The 22,277-nt window shown below is 40.0% G+C and overlaps 1 protein-coding gene and 1 pseudogene across 1 annotated transcript; one reads left to right on the top strand and one right to left on the bottom strand.

Moving 5' to 3' along the window:
* The first annotated feature begins 209 nt into the window (after positions 1-209).
* On the top strand, positions 210-4,990 carry LOC118918418 (zinc finger protein 18-like; annotated as a pseudogene).
* A 133-nt stretch (positions 4,991-5,123) lies between these two features.
* Positions 5,124-16,042, bottom strand: LOC118918419 (dynein axonemal heavy chain 9-like). Its single transcript, XM_036897229.2, has 2 exons — positions 15,644-16,042; positions 5,124-7,246 (listed from the first exon to the last, which is right to left on the bottom strand). The coding sequence occupies exons 1-2, from the start codon at positions 15,857-15,859 to the stop codon at positions 7,019-7,021; spliced, it is 444 nt and encodes a 147-aa protein (XP_036753124.2). The 5' UTR covers positions 15,860-16,042; the 3' UTR covers positions 5,124-7,018.
* Between the last annotated feature and the right edge of the window lie 6,235 nt (positions 16,043-22,277).

The following is a 22,277-nucleotide window of genomic DNA, read 5'->3' as shown; positions in this document are numbered from 1 at the left end:
AGGAGATGGAAAACATGGTTAGACATTTTCTGTGCACTTTTGGAAACAACTGTTTTGATTAAAATTCCCTGGCTGAAGGGACTTCTCAGAGACAGGGCTGGGAACTGGAGATAGTGGGGTTAGCCCTGCAGCTTCCTTGCCCTGAATGTGTTCTGTTCCCCTGAGCTGCCATCAGTGCATGACACAAGCTAACTCCTGTGCCCCATGGGATGGGCAATGGTGTCACCGTTTTACAGGCGATGAAAGTGCATGTCAGGTGAGGTCCCTTGCTCTCTGTTACGTGGCTCTTGAGTGTTGAGTCACAGTGGCACTCAGTGTGGCAGGCTCTTGAGTCTGCATTCTTTTCTTCTGAACCACACTGTCCCAACCCACCCTTCTTGGGGTCCCAATCGTGAGCCTTGGAAGAGCCTGCCTGGTGGGCTGCAGGCCCTCCTGGTCACCTGCCAGGACTTCTTTTTATAGCCTTCATGAGTACTGGTGTCTGAGAAGCCCCGCATATCCTTGTAGATGAGTTTCCTTAAGTGGTCTCCAGTGCCTTCAGTTTCCATCTCACACCCAGGGTGTGCCTTTGGAAGACACAGCTTGGTGTAGTCCTCCCTATTCGTCTGGGCCTGCATGTTATCTCTCTGTGTCAGGCATTTCCAGTTTTAAGCCTGATCTGACTAATTTAACAGAGTATGGGGATGAGCTGGCAGGACAACACGTTCATGTCAGTGAGAAGATCCCGAGGCCCCCCTGCATAGGTGAGTGAGCTCTCACTGGGCCTGAATTATCTCTGGCCTCCTGTCAGTAAATTGGAGATGGTGGAGAGGTATTAGGACTTGATTTCTACCACACTGGTTAACACTCTATGATCTGGTCAGTCCCATGTGAATACCAAGGTTGGTTCTCCTCATCTCTGTCTGTAGGTCTATTGACACACATACTTAATCATGGAAGAAGGACCACACATTGGATCTGCTGCTGTCAGTCTTGTCTGCTGTGATGTGACAGTTTCTTTCCCAGAGAGAGTAGAGTTCAGAACAGATTGAGCCCACTAAAGATACAAATAGAACCCTTTACAGAAACAGATGTGTCACAGATATTGTTGCCCTTCCAAACTCTTGTTTGTCTTTTTGTATTTTGGTTGTAATGAATAGTAATCAACCCACCATCAACAAAGTAAGACAAAATAAACAGAAAAGCATGTTTTAGCTAATCTCCATGCACCTGACAGTTATTAAACAGCAACAATGACAGATTCTTCATATAAATCTTGTCCCTTAAGACTGGGGAAGAAGAAATATGAAATTGTTCTGATGTAATGTAAAAATCGCCCCTTATGCCCTTTTAAAACTAGTCTTCTTCACTCTTTTTAAAACACTACAGTTATGTGAAACCTAACTATCAAACACACACACACACACACACACACACACACACACACACACTGTTGCATATACAAAAGTACCCAGGACCATGGAGGAAGAAAAGGATCAAGGATGAGAATTACATGACAAGCCATCTTTCTCCGCAGCGAGATCTAATTAGTTCTCTTCCTTTGCTAATATACTACAGAGAGAGCAAATATCAAATGATATATATGATTTTATTTTTAAGCGATATATTTACCGTAATACTATTTCACAAGGATTCCTTTGGAGCAGTATTTTTTGAAATTCATTTCACAACTAATTGGTATGTTGTAAAATCATCTTATAGGTTGTAATAAGCATTTTAAAAAGTGAAATTATAACATGGAATAGAAAATATCAGATTGCAAATAGAAAATACTAGATGTCAGGGTAGGAAGTATGTCAGGAAATTTTTGGCCCAACTACGTTGTATGCATTATGTTTCATCATAAATATATTTCCTGCTGTAGGTAGCAGACACTAAAGCTTGAAAATACTGCTCTAAAGATTGTGCACTAGGAATTTTGTTTATAGACTATTTTTTAGAGCAGTTTCAGATTCACAGCAAAATTGAGTGAAAGGTACAGAGATCTCCTTTGTTGTAGGTTTTTATTTGTGACCTATAGCTCATGTATTCCTACTCATTCTCAGCCCCCCTTATCCCACCTGCTGACTGGGCCCCATTAGAGCTTACCTTGAACCAGACTGGAGAGTTTACAAAGCCAGCCTGCCTTGATAAGATAAAGAAATGCCATCGTAGGTTCTTGAGAGAGAGGGTATGTGGGAAGAAGAGAGCTTGAGGAGCAAAGTGCAGGAGACTGGGAGGAAATATATGGAGGAAAGGAGCCCTGTGGGAAGTTGGTGCAGGAGTCCAGCTGTGCAGGGACAAGCCCTGGGCTGGTATGGAAGTGAGCAGTAAGGTGGGAAAGGACTGGGCCAATCTGAAAGCTACAGCAGTTAGGCAGTCTCCAGATTGGGATTAGACCATGGGGACAGAAGTCACAGAGAGACCGTATGTGTTGTTTTGTTTGATCTACCAGAGAAGAGCTCATAGTTAAATCAGGCCAGCAGGGGCGTAAATCTCAAAAAGCTGCAGGAATAGTAATGAGGCTTTGAAAGAAGACTGCTTCATCAGTATGTGACTATTAAGAGTCTGTTGTTTTAAAAAGGCAAAATTACTAAAATAGTGGGATACTGATATAGAAATATTATTACGTGTTTATTATGACATCTCCAGGATGGACCATGGCATTTTTAAGACTTCTTTAAAGACATGAGAAACTACCTTTGCCATTTAAGAGGAATATTCTGAGGTTTTGTGAACTAACAAGTTCAGGTCTAATTCTCTGGCAGATTCCTGGATCTGTAGCAAATAACTTGAAAGACATGAATACAAGAAAGGATGGTAAATAGGTTCTTTAGATATTCATAGAGTAATTAATAATAGTTGAAAATAAATACTACCACCAAAATAAAAACCTTTACTATTTGCACCATAAGTACTAATAGCTGGAAACCCAAGTCATGATAACACAATTTTCCCTGTTATGTGAGTTAATGAAGCTCAAGTGAATGCTAGATAAAAGTATAGATCAAGAAACTCACTTTTCCACTAACACCCTATTAAAATCAGTGCATCTCATGAATTTGTAGGTTACTTGTGAATGGGAGAATACATGTGAAAATAATAAATACCACCATTTGCAATTTAAATGCTGCAAAGCCAGATACCAAACTTATATACAATATGATGTCAGTTATGTCAGACTTGCATGCATAAAGGTTAAATAAAGACTGGGAGGAAATGTATATTCAATGGATGTTACCTTTGGGTAGTATGATTGAGGTTGATTGGGTTTTATTTATGCTTTTCTCTTCAGATTGTTTTTAGAGATCATATTTATCCTTTATATGTAATTAGACAAAAACCAGTCATTTTTAAAAGTAACAGTTTGATACACTTTTTTTCCTAGGATAAGAAACATGTGCCTCTTTCTTAAGGGCCTGAAGAAATGCATGCTGCTTATTTATGGCTGTTAGGGAGGCGGGTGGGGCAACAAATGCTCTGTGAGCCCTGCTCTGCTGTCAGGTTTGCTTCGCAGCCCAGAGCTGGATCGCTTAGTCTGGACCAGCACACAGGTGTAAGGAGTGCCAGGCACTCAGGCTGGATGACATATTTCTTCTTCACTCACCAGTGCCCTCTTCATAAAAAGAAATAATGTTTTATGATGGCTCTTTCCTTGACATATAAGTTAGAAGATAGGGCAATCCATTTATTGAACTATTTCAAACTCTCTGTCTTCTTTCAGGATAAAGACAGGAAAATCACAAAGAAAACCTAAACTTGGAAAATTACAGGGACTAGGAACCTCCAGATGCCTCCTGCCAGGCCTCAGGAGGGACACCTTCTCAGGTCTCTTTGAGTGGCTTCTTCAGTGAGGATGAGCTGAGATGCTTTGGAGAAGGAGAGAAGCTCCCCGAAGTTCAGGAAAACCTTCAGGGTGAGGGGACAAGGGAACGGCTGTCTCCTCAGGAAAGGATTTCTGGGAAACAGCCGAGTCAGCATTTACCTCATCCTCATCTGGGAGAACTGTCTGTGCTATGGCTTGAGGAGAAGAGAGAGACCTCCCCTAGAGGGCAGCTGAGAGCCCCCATGGCCCAGAAACTCCCCACCTGCAGGGAGTGTGGGAAAACCTTTTACAGGAATTCTCAGCTTGTTTTTCATGAAAGAAGTCACACTGGAGAGACGTACTTTCAGTGCCCCACCTGCAAAATAGCCTTCCTTCGGAGTTCAGACTTTGTGAAGCATCAAAGGATTCACACGGGGGAGAAACCTTGTAAGTGTGATTACTGCGGGAAAGGCTTCAGTGACTTCTCAGGATTGCACCACCATGAGAAAATCCACACAGGAGAGAAGCCCTATAAATGTCCCATCTGTGAGAAAAGTTTTATTCAACGGTCCAACTTTAATAGACATCAAAGGGTTCACACTGGAGAGAAGCCTTATAAGTGCACCCGCTGTGGGAAAAACTTCAGCTGGAGCTCGAGCCTTGATAAGCATCAAAGATTGCACTTAGGAAAGAAGTCCTTTTAATAGCCAAGCTCTCACAGCCCTTTTCCATCTTCCGGTCCATTTAAAACCCTCAGCATCCTCCAGGGAGGCTGCATTTGTTAACGTCTATCCCTGTTCTCTTTCTGGTGGATTGGAGAGGGGAGTACCTATGCTGGTGTGGTTTTGCACTTGGAGGACATTCTAAGCCTCTGGATTGGATTTCATACTGGTTTAATTTCGTGCTTCTGCATCAGGAGAAAGATACTCATCATCTTTCTGAAAGTTCCTTCTTTTGCACCTCTTGGGGAAAAATGTGTCACTTGGAGACCTCATTGTAGAGGTGCCATCTGGGAAGCTTTAAGTGGGAAGAATTAGCCCCAGTTGCTACTCATGGGAAGAACTTCAGATAGGCCTCTGGAGAAGGACTTCTGTTGTGGGAAGCGGGGCAGAGAGTACCAGTGAGCTCATGTGTTCTTTTTGTCATACAGGTGCCAAACTAACTTCAGGTGTCCCTTGTTTTAAATAAACTTAGCATTACTCCCTAGCTCATTTGTGTCTGAAGTGTCCACTGTGTGTTGACTGTAACTCATATAGTGCATTTTCTCAGCAAAGACCCCAGATGGCAATTGAGCTCCTATATCATCCCATACAAACATATCAAGTTTATCAGTCAGCTGAACAATGATAGGAAAGTGCTCACATGGTACCCAGGTGTGAGAGCCTGGCCAGCGCTGGGCATTGTCTCAGGTAAGTCTGTCCTGGGTGCCTTTTCCTGAGCTCACTTCCCACTTTCCTCAGGCTGCCTCTCTGTATCCTGCCATCCCACTTAGGCTATCATTTTTGACAAAAACATACTGTGCTTTTAAAATTATCATTTTCTCATTTTGTCTGAAGGTATTAGGAAGAACTCACTAGTACGGATCTAATTTATAGTACTGTGTAGAGGTTTGACACATATCTACCCTACTTGTTTTTGTCTTCAAAAGATACATGCTCCAAAGTGTCCTGCTCTTGTGTGGTGAAATGTCACCTTCCTTCCGTCTCAGTCCTCCTCTTGCGTGCTTTTACATTACTGTTCCTGGTGAGGATCAGGAAGCAGGATGCTCATGAGGAGGGCAGAGCTATCTGCCTGCAGACATTAAACTGTAGGCATGAAACTGCAAGTTGTTGGCAAACAGTGGGAAGTACTGGTTGATGAGAGACAAAACTCAAGTTTGAATTCCTGGATTCCAGAGGAATTTGTTAACTCTCTTACAACATGGAGATGAGGAACAAGGTCCCTCACAGGAGAGAAAGCAGGAAAATCATGGAGGAATTGGCATTAGATTCTGTATTCTGCATAGCAGAGATTTGTAGGTAGGTGGGATGTTCTGTCTTGAAAGAACAGTTCTCAAAGTGGTCCCTGGACCAGAAGCATTGGTAATTTGTTAGACTTATTGAATCATCAATTCTGAAGAGTGGGGCCCAGCAATATTTTTGTTTTAACAAGCCCTCCAGGTTATTCTGATGCCTGCTCAAGTTTAAGGACCACTGTTTTAAATAACTCATTCCAGAAAAAGTTCAAGGATATGTGGTAATAATTCAGAAGAATTATGGGCCCTCCCAGACTTTTTACCAAACAAGCTTCCCTATAGAGCTCTTTAAAACTCAGTGAAACTGTGGAATTCTTTGAGCTTCCAGTGCACATTTGTTTTACAGAGAAAAAGCTAGAAAACTTACAAGTTAAAAAGCTTTAGATGAAGGGTTAAGGGTTTCTCCTTGGGTTCCCCTTGAATGGTTCTGAAGGATGATAGTGATCCAAGGGAACAACCTACCTCATTCACAGGTATGTTCTCAGCAAATAGTGTTAGATATGAATTTATTGAATAGAAGTGTGAGGTAATGAAGGATAAATATCACATACACATTCCCTTATCCTCTAGAGCAGTGACCAGCAAAATATGGCTCAGTAAATAAAGTTTATGGACCATAGCCACACCCATTTATGTATTGTCACTGGCTGCTTTTGGGCCTCAGGGGCAGAGTTGAGAAGTTGCAACAGAAACAAATGCCCTGAGAAGTCAAATGTTTTCTGTTTGGCCCATTACAGAGTTTGGTGACACCTGATCCAGAGTAAAGTTTCTCAAACCATAATGTGCACCCAAATCACCTGGGAAGCTTGTTAAAAAGCACACATGGAGTTTTTCAGTGAGTGATGTCAATGCTTTAGGTTCACAGAGGAGCTGGGGGTTAGAGCGCTGAGCACAGGGCTGTGTAATAGCGCCAGGGCTCAGGCAATTGGGTGCATTTCTCTGGTCTCCAGGATCACGACTGCACTCTGAAAGCCTCCAGACAGTTGAAGAATAAATCACTTTATTAGGAAAGTGTTATGAAAAGCTCCCCGGTTTTGGGGCCCACACTCCTCCAGCTCAGCCTCACTTTAGACATTTCTTGCCTAGTTCCTTAAAACAATTCTACAGAATTGTGAGTACTTAAGATTTCTTTTACCTCTCTGTGTGTCTGTGGTACCCCTCACCCACTTGCCCCCCTGGGCAGCCTCTAGCCCAGCCTTGTTTACTGTTTCTGCAGGAAGCTAAATCTGGAGAAGCAAAGCTACTCCAGCTAGAACCCACTTAGATGGGTTCTCCTTCGTCTTCAGGTTGAAAGTCCACACGTAGGTGGGTCCCTGCTGACAGGTCTTGTACATGGGACAAGGGTAGACACTGCGGCAATCCTGCTTATCTGCAGGAATGGCCTTGATGAACATCAGAGGCATGGGCGGCGTCAGATCCTTCAGCGTGGCCTCTGTAATGATCCCAGCCTGAGGACAAAAACACGAGGAGCTGCTTCAGAACAGACCCAACGCCCAGACAGCCAGCCAGTGAGCCTTCCCGTTAGAAGACCCCATAGATGGGAGATGAGGGAGGCCTAGCTGCCTTGTAGTCCTGTCATTAGCCCATGATGGAATGCATCTGATACCTGGAAAACATTTCTATTGCTTTCCAGCCTAAATCACTTACTGAAGGAGTGAGTTCCAAAAGCTGTTATTTATCCCTATACAAATTAATCCTTGGTAAGTCTTGAGTCGCTCTTATTTTTTATTTTGGTATCAATATACAACCCCCCATTCTCAAGTCCACACCACATACCCCATTACAGTCACTGTCCATCAGCATAGTAGGATGCTGGAGTCACTACTTGTCTTCTCTGTGCTATACTACCTTCCCTGTGCCCCCCACCCCACGTTATGTGTGCTAATCATAATGCCCCTTATTCCCCTTCTCCCTCCCTTTGCACCCAACCTCCCCAGTCCCTTTCCCTTTGCCAACTGTTAGTCCATTCTTGGGTTCTGTGCTTCTGCTGCTATTTTGTTCCTTCAGTTTTATTTTGTTCTTATACCCCACATATGAGTGAAATCATTTGGTAATTGTCTTTCTCTGCCTGGCTTATTTCACTGAGCATAATACCGTCTAGCTCCTTCCATGTTGTTGCAAATGGTAGGATTTGTCTTCTTATGGCTGAATAATATTCCATTGTGTATATGTACCACATCTTCTTTATCCATTCATCTACTGATGGACACTTAGGTTGCTTCCATTTCTTGGCTGTTGTGAATAGTGCTGCGATAAACATAGGGATGCATATGTCTTCTTCAAACTGGGGTCCTGCATTCTTAGGGTCAATTCCTAGAAGTGGAATTCCTGGGTCAAATGTTATTTCTATTTTTAGTTTTTTGAGGAACCTCCATACTATCTTCTGCAATGGTTGAACTAGTTTATATTCCCACCAACAGTGTAGGAGAGTTTCCCTTTCTTCACATCCTCGCCAGCATTTGTTGATCCTAGTCTTTTCTATGTTGCCATCCTACCTGGTTTGAGGTGATATCTCATTGTGGTTTTAATTTGCATTTCCCTGATACTTAGCCATGTGGAGCATCTTTTCATGTGCCTGTTGGTCATCTGAATTTCTTTGGAGAAGTGTCTGTTCATCCTCCACCCATTTTTTAATAGGATTATTTTTTTGGGGTGTTGAGGTGTGAGTTCTTTATATATTTTGGATGTTAACCCCTTGTCAGATATGTCATTTACGAATATATTCTCCCATACTGTAGGATGCCTTTTTGTTCTGCTGATGGTATCCTTCTCTGTATAGAAGCTTTTTAGCATGATGTAGTGCCATTTGTTCATTTTTTATTTTGTTTCCCTTCCTGTTCAGGAAAAAGTTGCTCATGTTTATATTCAAGAGATTTTTGCCTATATTTTCTAAGAGTTTTATGGTTTCATGTGACTTACATTCAGGTCTTTGATCCATTTTGAGTTTACTTGTGTGTATGGGGATAGACCATAAACCAGTTTCATTCTCTTGCATGTAGCTGTCCAGTTTTGCCAACACAAGTTGTTGAAGAGGCTGCCATTTCCCCATTGTATGTCCATGGCTCCTTTATTGTATATTAATTGACCATATATGCTTGGGTTTATATCTGGGCTCTCTAGTCTGTTCTCTTCATCTATGGGTCTATTCTTGTGCCAGTACCAAATTGTCTTGTTTACTGTGGCTTTCTAGTAAAGCTTGAAGTCAGGGAGCATAATGCTTCCTGCTTTATTCTTCCTTCTCAGGATTGCTTTGGCTATTCAGGATCTTTTGTGGTTCCATATGAATTTTAGAACTATTTGGTCTAGTTTGGTGAAGAATGTTGTTGGTATTTTGATAGGGATTGCATTGAATCTGTAGATTGCTTTAGGCAGGATGGCCATTTTGACAATATTAATTCTTCCTATCCATGAGCATGGGATGTGTTTCCATTTATTGTTATCTAATTTCTCTCATGAGTGTCTTATAGTTTTCAGATTATAGGTCTTTCAGTTCCTAGGTTAGGTTTATTCCTAGGTATTTTATTCTTTTTGATACAATTGTGAATGGAATTGTTTTCCTGATTTCCTTTTCTGCTAGTTTATTGTTAGTGTTTAGGAGTGCAACATATTTCTGTGTATTAATTTTGTATCCTGCAACTTTGCTGAGTTCAGATATTAGATCTAGTAGTTTTGGAGTGGGTTCTTTAGGGTTTTTATGTACAATATCATGTCATCTGCAAACAGGGACAGTCAGTTTAACTTCTTCTTTACCAATCTGGATGCCTTTTATTTCTTTGTGTTGTCTGATTGTCCTGGCTAGGAACTCCAGAACTATGTTGAATAAAAGTGGTGAGAGTGGGCATCCTTGTCTTGTTCCCAATATTAAAGGAAAAGCTTTCAGCTTCTCGCTGTTAAGTATAATGTTGGCTGTGGGTTTTTCATATATGGCCTTTATTATGTTGAGGTACTTGCCCTCTATACCCATTTTGTTGAGAGTTTTTATCATGAGTGGATGTTTTTGTCAAATGCTTTTTCAGCATCTGTGGAGACTATCATGTGGTTTTTGTCCTTTTTGTTGATGTGGTGGATGATGTTGATGATGTTGGATTTTTGAATGTTGTACCCTCCTTGCATCCCTGGAATAAATCCTACTTGATCATGATGGATGATCTTTTTGATGTATTTATGTGTTCAGTTTGCCAATATTTTGTTGAGTATTTTTGCATCTGTGTTATTCAGGGATATTGGTCTGTAATTTTCTTTTTTTGTGGTGTCTTTTCTTGTTTTTGGTATTGGAGTGATGCTGGCTTCATAGAATGAGTTTGGAACTATTCCCTCCTCTTCTACTTTTTGGAAAACTTTAAGGAGGATGGGTATTAGATCTTCACTAAATGTTTGATAAAATTCAGCAGTGAAACTATCTGGTCCAGACATTTTGTTCTTATGTAGTATTTTGATTACCAATTCAATTTCCTTGCTGGTAATTGGTCTATTCAGATTTTCTGTTTCTTCCTGGGTCAGCCTTGGTAGGTTGTATTTTTCTAGAAAGTTACCCATTTCTTTTGGTTATCCAGTTTGTTAGCATATAATTTTTCATAGTATTCTCCCATAATTCTTTGTATTTCTGTGGTGTCCATAGTGAATTTTCCTTTCTCATTTCTGATTCTGTTTATGTATGTAGACTGTCTTTTTTTCTTGATAAGTCTGGCTAGGCGTTTATCTATTTTGTTTATTTTCTCAAAGAACCAGCTCCTGCTTTCATTGATCCTTTCTATTGTTTTATTCTTCTCAATTGTATTTATTTCTGCTCTAATCTTTATTATGTCCCTCCTTCTACTGACTTTGGGGCTCATTTGTTCTTTTTCTAGTTTTGTGAAATGTGACTTTAGACTATTCATATGGGATTGTTCTTCTTTCCTAAGGTAGGCCTGTATTGCAATATACTTCTCTCTTAGCGTGGCCTTTGCTGTTTCCCACAGATTTTGTGGTGTTGAATTATTGTTGTCATTGTCTCCATTTACTGCTTGATCTCTGTTTTTATTTGGTCATTGATCCATTGATTGTTTATGAGCATGTTACTAAGCCACCATGTGTTTGTGGGATTTTTTATTTTCTTTGTGTAATTTATTTCTAGTTTCATATCTTTGTGATCTGAGAAGCTCATTGGTACAATTTCAATCTTTTTTAATTTACTGAGGCTCTTATTGGGGCCTACTATATGATCTATTCTTGGAAATGTTCCGTGTGCACTTGAGAAGAATATGTATCCTGTTGCCATTGGATAGAGTGTTCTGTAGATGTCTGTTAGAGCCATCTGTTCTAATACATTGATCAGTGCCTTTGTGTCCTTATTTTCTGTCTGGTTGGTCTGTCCTTTTGAGTGAGTGGTGTGTTGAAGTCTTCAAAATGAATACATTGCATTCTATTTCATCCTTTAAATCTGTTGGTATTTGTTTCACATTTGTAGGTTATCCTGTGTTGGGTGCATAGATATTTATAATAGTTACAGCCTCTTTTTGGACTGACCCATTTATCATTATGTAATATCCTTCTTTGTCTCTTGTTACATTCTTTGTTTGAAGCCTACTTTGTCTGATACAAGTACTGCAACTCCTGCTTTTTTCTCCCTATTTGTTGCATGAAATATCTTTTTCCATCCCTTTACTTTCAGTCTGTGTATGTCTTTGTGTTTGAAGTGAGTCTCTTGTAGGCAGCTTATAGATGGGACTTGTTTTTCTAATTCACTCAGTGACTCTATGTCTTCTGATTGGTGCATTAAAACCATTTACATTTAGGGTGATCATTAATAGGTATGTACTTATTGCCATAGCAGGCTTTAGATTCATGGTTGCCAAAGGTTCAAGGGTAATTCCCTTACTAACAGTCAAATTTATCTCACTTATTAGACTATTACAAACACAACCTAAAGGTTCTTTTTTTTCTTCTTCCTCCTCCATTCTTTATATATTACATATCATATTCTGTATTCTTGGTTTATCCCTTGATTGACTTTGGGAGTAGTTGATTTGATTTTGCATCTGCTTAATAATTAATTGTTCTACTCTCTTTACTGTGGTTTTATTATGTCTGGTGACAGCTATTAAACCTTAGGAACACTTCCATCTATAGCAGTCCGTCCAAAATAGACTGTAGAGGTGGTTTGTGGGAGGTAAATTCTCTCAGCTTTTGCTTATCTGAAAATAGTTTAATCCCTCCTTCAAATTTAAATGATAACCTTGCTGGGTAGAGTATTCTTGGTTTGTGGCCCTTCTGCTTCATTGCACTAAATACATCATGCCACTCCCTTCTGGCCCATAAGGTTTCTGTTGAGAAGTCTGATGGGTTTTTCTTTGTATGTGATCTTTTTTCTCTCTCTGGCTGCTTTTAAAATTCTGTACTTATCCTTGATCTTTGCCATTTTAATTATTATATGTCTTGGTGTTGTCTTCCTTGGATCTCTTGTGTTGGGAGATCTGTGTTCCTCCATGGCCTGAGAGACTATCTCCTTTCCCAGATCGGGGAAGTTTTCAGCAATTACCTCCTCAAAGACACTTTCTATCTCTTTTCTCTCTCTTCTTCTTCTGGTACCCCCATAATGTGAATATTGTTCCATTTGGATTGGTCACACAATTCTCTCAATATTATTTCATTCTTAGAGATTCTTTTTCTTCTCTGTGCCTCAGCTTCATTGTATTCCTCTTCTCTAATTTCTATTCCATTTACAATCTCTTCTACTACATCTAATCTGCTTTTAAATCCCTCCACTGTATGTTTCATTTCAGATATGGAATTTCTTAATGATTGAATCTCTGTCCTAAATTCATCCCTGAGTTCTTGAATATTTTTCTGTACCTCCATGAACATGTTATGATTTTTATTTTGAACTCTCTTTCAGGAAGATGGGTAAGTTCAGTTTCATTTGGCCCTTTTCTGGTGTTTGTGATATTCTTGTCTGAACAAGGTTCCTTTGATGTTTCATATTTGCATGTGGCGCCCTCTAGTGCCCAGACGCTGTAGTCTCTGGAGCTGCTCAGCCCCTGGAGTGATGTCGGGGGTTGCAGGGGAGCAGCGCTGGTGCCTGAGGGGAAGGAAAGAGCTGTTTCCTGCTTCCCGGCTGCAGTGCCTATCTCCATTGTCAGAACCAGTGCGCCGAGCACACAGTTGTAAGCCTCTGTGCTTTGTGTCTGTAGCTGTGGTAGGCGGGGCCTCTGGCTGGTCTAACACCAGGGCAGGGCCTGCCGGTTTGCAAGCTGTTGCCAGCAGGCCAGGAGGAAGGCTCAGCAGGCTGCATATCACAGTGGGGGGCCTCAGAGCTGAGTAGCCAGCCAGCAGAATGGAGTGCCTGAAGCTCCTGAAAGTTCCCAACCTGCTGAGCAGAGTGTACCCAGACAATTTTGTCTACCTTTCCTTTGTCCTGAGCAGTGAGCTCTGTGCAATCCTTGCCCCTTTAGCAGCCCTCTCACTGTTAGGAAGTCTCCCAGACTGCCCACCTTTCTTTTGTCCCACTGCAGCCGGATATGGATCCCTGTTTTCCACAAGGGGCTGGAATCTCAGTCTCTTGACATATTCTTCCTCTATTAGCTTTCCAACCCCACTGATCTCCAGAGCACCATGCAATGTATGTTTGTGCTCCAAAAGCAGCTCTCCAGGGCTGGGTGTTCAGCAGTCCTAGGCTTCCACCCTCTCCCCTACTCCATTTCTCTTCCTCCCACACGTGAACTTGGGTGGGGGAAGGGCTTGGGTCCCACCAGATCAAGGCTTTGGTACCTTACCCTGTTCCCTGAGGTCTGCTCTGTTCTCCAGGTGTATGCAGTCTGGTGCAGCCTTCTTTCCTGTTGCTCTTTTAGGATTAGTTGTATTATCTATATTTTGATGTTATATGTGGTTTTGGGAGGAGTTCTCTGTCTCACCTCTTATGGCACCATCTTGAATCTTCCCACCCCCCTCTTATTTTTTCATTCATTCATTTCAGGTGCTGCTGATTCCACTGTGACAGTGACCTGTTGGTTTTCAAGGCTACCAGAGTTGGGCAGGGGAAGGGATGGGAATAGGGCCGGTTAAAGGTCACAGAACTTCCTTGTGCTGAGATTTCAGCCATTTTTCTTCAATTAACACTTCTTGTCCTTTGGTTGATTTCCAGAGTTCTGAAAACAATTGACACTGACAATTTTTTGGCCAGTGTTCTTACTGTTTTTTGGAGGAGAGAATTTTGGGACATCCTTACTCCTCCATTTTGCTGAAATCTTTCTGGGATAGAAACTTTGAGAATGAGTTCTGGGTAGGCAGGTATTGCTTTCTGGGAAGTTTTTTTTATTATTCAGAAACAAGTTGATGAAAAAACCAGATTAGAATCAGCAGCACCTCCCACCCCCGCAGTGCCACTGCTCTTCCTTCTGAGCTCCTTCCCCGTTTATCTTTTTGGAACTTCCCTCATTTTGGTGTTTTTGGTATCTTAGCTCTGGCTCTCCCTAGGCCACCCTGCACCTAATACAGTCTGTATATTCGCCACTGACAGATTCTTGTAGAAATGTTCATGTGAAGAGAGGGGAGCTGAGTTCCTTCTCAGGGTTCAGGCTGCCACTTGATTGTCTTTTCTATTGGCTCTTGATTGGTTTCCTGGTAATGAATCACTACAAAGTTGGTGGCTTAAAAACAACAGAAATGAGTTATTTTTCACAGTTCTGAAGGCTGGAAGTCTTGAATCAGGGTGTAGGTAGGGCTTGTTCCTTTTGGTGGTTCCAAGGCAGAAACTGTCCCAGGCCCCTCTTTTCACTGCTGGTGGTTGCTGGCACCCCTTGGCGTTCCTTGGTGTATGATGCATCACTTGAGTCTCTCCCTCTCTCTTTACAGGGAATTCTCTTCTGTGTCTCCAATATGACCTTATTGGATTTAAGGCCTACTCTACTATAGTATAACCCCCATCTTAACTAATTATATATGCACAGACCCTATTTCCAAGCATGGTCACATTCTGAGGTCCTGTGTGCACATGAATTTTGGGAGGATATTTTCCAGTCCAGTACAGCCCCATATATATATTTACATGGCTTAGGATCTTCTAGATTTTCTAACAGTTTTTCCCCATTAGCTTTGTATTGATGGCCAGGAATAGTTGAATGTCACTTGCCAAGTGGGTTATTTGACTAAGTAGTCCTTTCAGATCATGCACATAATAAATGTAAACTTGTTCTAGAATTATCCATTCTTGTTCATGTCATTTATCCCAGCCATCATTGCTTGCTTGCCAGCTTCCTATTCATAACAAAGTATCTCTAATCCTATTTTGACTCAATTTTGTATTAGGCCTCAGTGAGGAATCCTTTCATAATGTCATTAAAATCATATCTACTGGCTTCCCTTTGCAGACAAGGGACAATATAAAAGGTAGAAGATATTCCTGCTCTTCTAGAGCTCATGAATGAGGAAAATGGACCAGGTTGGTGAACTGACATACCAGGTGACAGCAGAGGGATAGATGACTCCAGCACTTTTTGAGCACTCCCTATGTGCCAGGCACTATATATTACCTCATACAATTTTCACAGCAACTCTATATTCCCATTTGACAGTTTAAAATTGAGATTTGGAGGGACAAAACTACATCCCAAGGTCACAGAGTTAATCAATGGTGGTGCTGGCATTCAGATCCAGCCAGCCTCATTCCAGAACCCATGCTTTTAACCACTCCACTTTGCAGAGTTCGTGTTCTTTGTACCACCCCTGGCTGCATAAAAATGGCTTGACAACCTCAAGAAAAGTTGATTTAGGTTAAAAGATTCAGGGGTACCCCTCTGAGTAATCACAGTTAATAGAGACAATACATATCATCCCACACAGGATGCCCTTTGGCTCATCTCAGGATTTACCTGTGTATCCCAGCGAGCACCTTCCATGAAGAGGCCATGGATGTAAGCCCCTTCCCGAGGAGGGCTCCTGACTTCCTCTCTATTCTTCTTTGTCACATCACATTGCAGGGCCATCTGGTCTAGTGGCCACTCATTCTTGCGGACCATGGACTGCATGATGGTGGTCAGGAAGGACTGGGGGTTAAAGAAGCCTGTCAGCCACACAGTGGAGGGCATTGCAAAGTCTCCTATACAAGCCTCCAATTCCTTGATTCAGTTGAGGAGGTCCAAAAACCAGGCTGTCAGGCCTGCTGTGGAAGGGTAGGCTCGCCTGGCCCAGGGCTCTGGCACTGTGTCTAGGTACAGGGCGTTCTGTAAGTTCTCCATGTCACCAGTCATAGTCAGCTCCCCCTGAAGACAAAGAGCAAGAGGGAAAGAGTGAGGGGGCAGCAAGTCCCCAGAAACAGTTGGCCTTGGGGACCTCTGGCTCATGGCATGCAGGCAGATAGGAGATGACTCTAGGAGTGGTGACATGGTGACATTCATGTTTAGTACTTGATTTGAAAGGTTTGTTTCATAAAGGCTAGTCCTTTAAAACTCTCCCTGCCCTAGTGATCAGAGTCTCCACCTACTGACAGTAGTTAAGGTCCACTGGGGACCTCAGACCACCTGTGGGTTCCATGCTGGCTCATCCCTACCCTAGAGCTGAAGATCCACAACTCTCCACCAGACTTTGCAGCAGCCCTGTAGGCTTTTGCTTACAGCTTAGAAGCACAAGAAAGAGATGCCTGTGAGATCTGTATCCCCCAAATCAAGGGTTTCCTTGAAAAACCAAGCTTAGATACATAGTCAACTTTAAGTGACCTTCTTTGAATTGCTAGATGAAATTGCTACATGAAAGAAAGGTGTTCACCAAGAAGCATCTTTAAACTTTGTAACTGGTTATGCCAAGCATCTCTGGCACTTTGTTGATGACCCCATTTCTATTGCAGCGGTTTCTGCACAGGGCTTAAGGTGCCCAACAAGACCTGTTATGAATTAAGTGTTTGCATTCTTCTCCCCACCGCCCAATTCATATGTTGAAATCCTAACCCCCTAAGTGTGATGGTATTAAGAGGTGGGGCTTCTGGGAGGTGCTTAGATCATGAGGTGGAACTCTTGTGAATGGGATTAGTGGCCTTACAAAGAGACTCCAGAGAGCTCCCTTGGTCTGCCTTGTGAAGGTACAGTAAGAAGATGACCATCTATGATCCAGGAAGTGGGCTCTTGCCACACTATAACTGCTACCAGTGCCTTGATCCTGTACTTCCTAGCCTCCAGAGCTGTGAGAAATACATTTCTACTGTTAATAAGCCACCCAGTCTCTGTTATTTTGTTATAGCAGCCCAGATAGACTAAGACAGCTTGGCCACCCATTAAGTGCTGACTGCCAAAACGTGAGAGGTGTTCCTGGGGCCAGGAGTCTTCTTGCCTGTGGGATGGGAGATTGCACCATGTAATTCTAGGTCCAACATTTTCTCTTAACTCTTGGAACTGTTAAAGAGAGTTGCACATGTCCTTTAAAAGATGAACATACTTCAGGTCCTAAATGACAGCTAGAAACTAACCCTCTGACCCCTGATTTATAGAAAATGGGCTAATGACTTCTATATGAACTTTCTAGGGACAGCCATGTCAAGATTCAGTAGGAGGTACAAGTATCCTGTATCTGCCACCAGGGATTATCATTTTAACCACACCAAAATTAGGTGAACAGAAGCTTCTCCTGGTAGACTTCCTTGAGGGTCTGCTGAAATGAATGTTGTTATTGGGATAAAATAGAAAATCTGTTCTGTTTATTTGGAACCTCCACTTCAGAGGAGGCTTCTGAAAAGAGGCTGTAAAATCATACTTGTGTATTTGAGCCGAAATCAAGCTTCTGAGACAATACGGTCTTCCTCATGCCTGCAGTTGTGTGATAATTCATTATTATATGCAATTTGTCACCTATGTAATAATAAAGTTTCCCTAAAAATAGCTGATTATTTAATAAAAATAATATTAAATATAAAGATCCAATTTATTGTAAAGGAAAAAAATTGATCAACAAACCTTTTCTTTTATGAGGCCTCATTTATGTATCTTTTTCTTGACTTCCTGTATTATCTAGGATCTTACTAACAATGATGAATAAAAGTGCTAAGGGTGGAAATCTTTGCCTAGTTTCTAAACTTAGAGGGAAAACATTGTCTTTCACCATTAAATATGATGTTAAATTTTTCTTAGATGCCCTTTATTAGGTTGAGGAAAATCCCTTTTATTCTTATTTTTCTGATATTTTAAAATCAAGAATTAGTGTTAAATTTGTCACATGATTTTTTTTTCGCATTTACACAGATCATATGGTTTTCTCATTTAATACATTAATATAGTGAACTTCATTGATTTTTGAATGTTTGAACTAACTTTGCATTCCTGGGATGAGCCCTATGTGACTGTGATGTATTATCTTACATTTCATGATTTGATTTACTAACATCTTGGTAAGGATTTCTGCATCTGCATTTACAAGGAATGTTTACCTCTTTCTCATAATGTCTTTGGCTTTGGTATCAAGTTAATTCTGGCCTCATAAAATTTGTTGAAAAGCATTCCCTCTGCTTTCTATTTAAATTAAACTTTATTTTGAGATAACTATAGACACACATGCACTTTTAGAAATAAGAGCTCTTGTGTACCCTTTACCCAGTTTCCCCCAATGGTAACAGTTTACAAAACTGTAGTACAATATCACAGACAGTATACCAACATTGATACAGTCAAGATACAGAACATTTCCTTCACTACAAAGACCCCTTATGTTGCCCGTTTTATAGCCACACCCACTTCCCTTCTGTCCCCACTCTTTCCCTAACCTCTAGTAACCACTGACTGTAAACTTGTCATTTGAGGAATGTTATATACATGGAATAATTTATAAAACATTTAACCTTCTAGGATTAGCTTTGCATTCTGCATACTTCTCTGGACAGGATTTTGCATGTACTGAATAGTTCATTCCTCTTTATTGCTGAATAGTGGTTCATGATATGTGTGGTAGGCAGAATAATAACCCGTCCAGAGATATCTATATCCTAATCCCTAGAATTTGTGACCTTGTAGCTGAGATTAAGTTAGGAGTTTAAAATAGGATGATTATCCTAGGTTATCAGGTTGGCCTAATATAATCACAAAGATCCTTAGAGGAGAGAGGCAGTCAGGAGGATCAGAGTCAAAGAGAGATTGCTGCACTGCTACTCTTAAAGATGGAGAAAAGGGCCATGAGTCAAGAAATATGGCAGCCTCTAGAAGCTGGGAAAGGCAAGCCAATGGACACTTCCCCAGAGCCTGCAGAATAAATACAACTCTGCCCAGATCTTGATTTTAGCCACGTGAGACCCACTTCAGACTTCTGACCTCCAAAACTGTCAGATAAATAATTTAAAGCCATCAGGTTTGTAGTAACTTATTACAGCAACAGTAGGAAATTAATAATAGAATATAGATATACCACAGTTTAACCACACACTGGTTGAAGGCCATCTGGGTTGTTTCTAGGGGTTTGGCTATTATGAATAAAACTGCTGTAAGCATTTGTGTACAGATCTTTATGTGAAAATAAGTTTTCATTTCACTGGGATAAAGGCCCAGAAGTGTAACTGATAGGTTGTATGTAGTTGCATGTTTAGTTTTTAAAGAAACTGCCCAACTGTTTTCCAGAGTGACAGTACCATTTTACATTCTCACCTGCAAGGTGTGAGTGACCCATTTCATTCATATCCTTGCCAGCATTTGAAGTTGTCATTATTTTTTTAGTTATAATGATTGGTGTGCAGTGGTATCTTGTGATTTTATTTTTTATTTCCTGATGGCCAATTATGATGACTATCTTTCATGTACTTATTTTCCAACTGTATATTCTCTTCAGTGAAATGTCTTCATATCTTTTGCCTATTTTCTATTTTTTTTCAAACCATTGACTATTAAGAGTTAGTTATATATTCTATATATTAGTCTTTTTTTCAGATACGTGGTTTGCAAATACTTTTACCCAGTCTATAGCTTGTCTTTTCATTCTCTTAAAAGGGTCTTTTGTAGAGCAAAGATTTTAAATTTTGATGAAGTTCCTATCCCTAGAGCTTGAATATTTTCTTCTGCTTTTTTTTCTAGAAGATTTCTAGTTGTAAGTTTTACACTTAAATTCTTTGTCTATTTTGAGTTAATTTTTTATAAGATGTGAAATTTAGCTTGAGATTAATATTTTTGCCTATTGTGTCAAATTATTCTAGCACTGTGTGTTTAAAAGGCTCTCTTTCCTCCAATGACTGGCTTTTGCATCTTTTTCAGAAATCAGGATATTTGGGAAGGTTTATCTACAGCTTCTTTGTTTTGTGTGTCTATCTGTCCACCGATGCCATGCAGTCTTGATTACTGTAACTATATGATAAATTATAAAATTAGGTAAACTGCTTCCTCCCGCTTTAGTCTTCTTTTTCAAAATTATTTTCACTCTTCCAGTTCTTTTGCTTTGTCACATACATTTTAGAATAATAATCTGTCATATCTACAAAAGATTCTTGCTGGGATTTTGATGGGAACTGCATTAAAATGTATCAGTTTGCATAGAATTGACACACTATGTTGAGTCTTATAATCCATTGACACAGTAGGGTCCTCCACTTATTTATATATTCTTTAATTTTTTTCAGTGTTTTTTAATTTTCAGATACAAGTCCTGTACATGTTTTGTTAGATTTGCACTTAGTTAATTCATTTTTTGAGCAGTTATAAGTGGCACTATATTTTTTATTTTGGCGTCCATGTTTTTATTGCTTGTATGTAGAAATATGATTAATTTTTGTGTTTATCTTGTATCCTGATACCTTCCTAATTTACTTATTAGTTCTAGGAGTGCTTTTGTAGACTTCTTTTGATTTTCTATGTAGACAACCATGTTATCTGCAAATAGGGACAATTTTATTTCTTCCTTTCCCATCTGGATATATTTTATTTCCTTTATTTCCCCCTATTGTACTAGCTACAACTTCTAGCACTATGTTGAATAAGACTGGTGAGAGCAGACGTCCTTGCCTTATTCTTGATCTTAGGGGAAGAACATTTAACCGTTTGCCATTAAGTGTAATGTTAGCTATAGTATAATTTTATATATTTATATATATATAATTATGTGTTGCATAAATAATATAACATATATGATAGTGTAATTGAGGATGCTTGTTACTGAGTTGAGAATGTCTTCCTCAATTCCTGTTTTTCTGAGAGTTTTGTCGTGAATGGGTCTTGAATTTTTGAAATGTTTTTTCTGTATCAGTTGATATGATCATGTGATTTTCTTCTTTAGTCTGTTAATATAGTGGATTATAATGTGTGGATCACAGATTTTTGAATAGTGAACTAGCTTTGTATCTTGGTCATTTGGCCATGGTGAATACTTCTTTTTATATATTGCAAAATTCCCTTTGCTAATAATTTGTCAGAATTTTTGCACAAAAAATTTGGCAATTTGTGAGTGATATTGTCTGTAGTGTTACTTGTATTTTTGTACTAGTCTTTGGCTGGTTTTGGTATCAGGGTAATCCTAGCTTCACATCGTGAATTGGGAGGTGTTTATTTCCACTCTGTTTCTGGAAGAGATTGTGTAGAATTGGTGTTAATTTTTCTTTAAATTTTTCATAGATTCTCCAGCAAGACTTTCTGGGCATGGGGATTTTTTTTTTTTTTTTGGAATGGCTAAACTACACATCCAATTTTCTTAATAGTTATAGGCCTATTCAAATGCTACTTTTTACATTGTGGTACTGTGGTAGTTTGTGTTTTTAAAGCGATTGGTCCATGTCATCTAAGTTGCTGAATTTACGTGTATAGAACTGTTTCAAGACACCCTTTGGATGCCTGCAGCATCTGAACTGATATCTCCTGCTTCATTTCTGATATTCGTAATCTGAGTCCTTTTCAATTCTTTGTCAGTCTTGCTAGGGATTTGTTAATTTTACTGCTATTTTCAAAGAGATAGCTGTTTCATTGATTCAATTTGTTTTCTGTTTTCAATTTGTCTTCTGGTTTGATTTCTGCTCTCATGTTTATTCTTTCCTCTCCCTGCTTTGGGTTTATTTTGCTCTTCTTTTCTAGATTCTTTAGGTAGGAGCTGAGAATATAAGTGTGAGACTTTTGCTCTTCTAACACGTGCATTTAATACCAAGAAATTCTCACTTAGCACTGCTATAGCAATGTCCCACAAGTTTTGATATGCTTTATTTTCATTTACATTCAGTTCAGTATATTTTATTATTTTCCTTTAGACTTCCTTTTGACCCATGGATCACATAGAAGTGTTTTGTTAAAAATATAGGTATTTGTATTTCTTATTGGAGATTTTTCTGTTTACTTTCAGTTACTGACTTCTATGCTGATTCCATTGTGGTTTCAGAATAAAGTCTGCGTGATTTCAAGTTTGTTAAATTTAGTGATGTATGTTTTATGACCCAGCATATGATTCATCTTGGTATATTTCTCAGGGCATTTAAAAAGAATGTGTATTCGGCTGGTTTTGGGTAGATTAAATCCTATTGGTTGATGGTATAATTAACCTCTATATTCTTGCTTATTTTTTTGTCTA

The sequence above is a fragment of the Manis pentadactyla genome, chromosome 4, assembly GCF_030020395.1.
Source record: "Manis pentadactyla isolate mManPen7 chromosome 4, mManPen7.hap1, whole genome shotgun sequence".
NCBI lineage: Eukaryota > Metazoa > Chordata > Mammalia > Pholidota > Manidae > Manis > Manis pentadactyla.
Note: the sequence above shows the minus strand (reverse complement) of the source record. Positions and strands in the feature narration are given on the sequence as shown.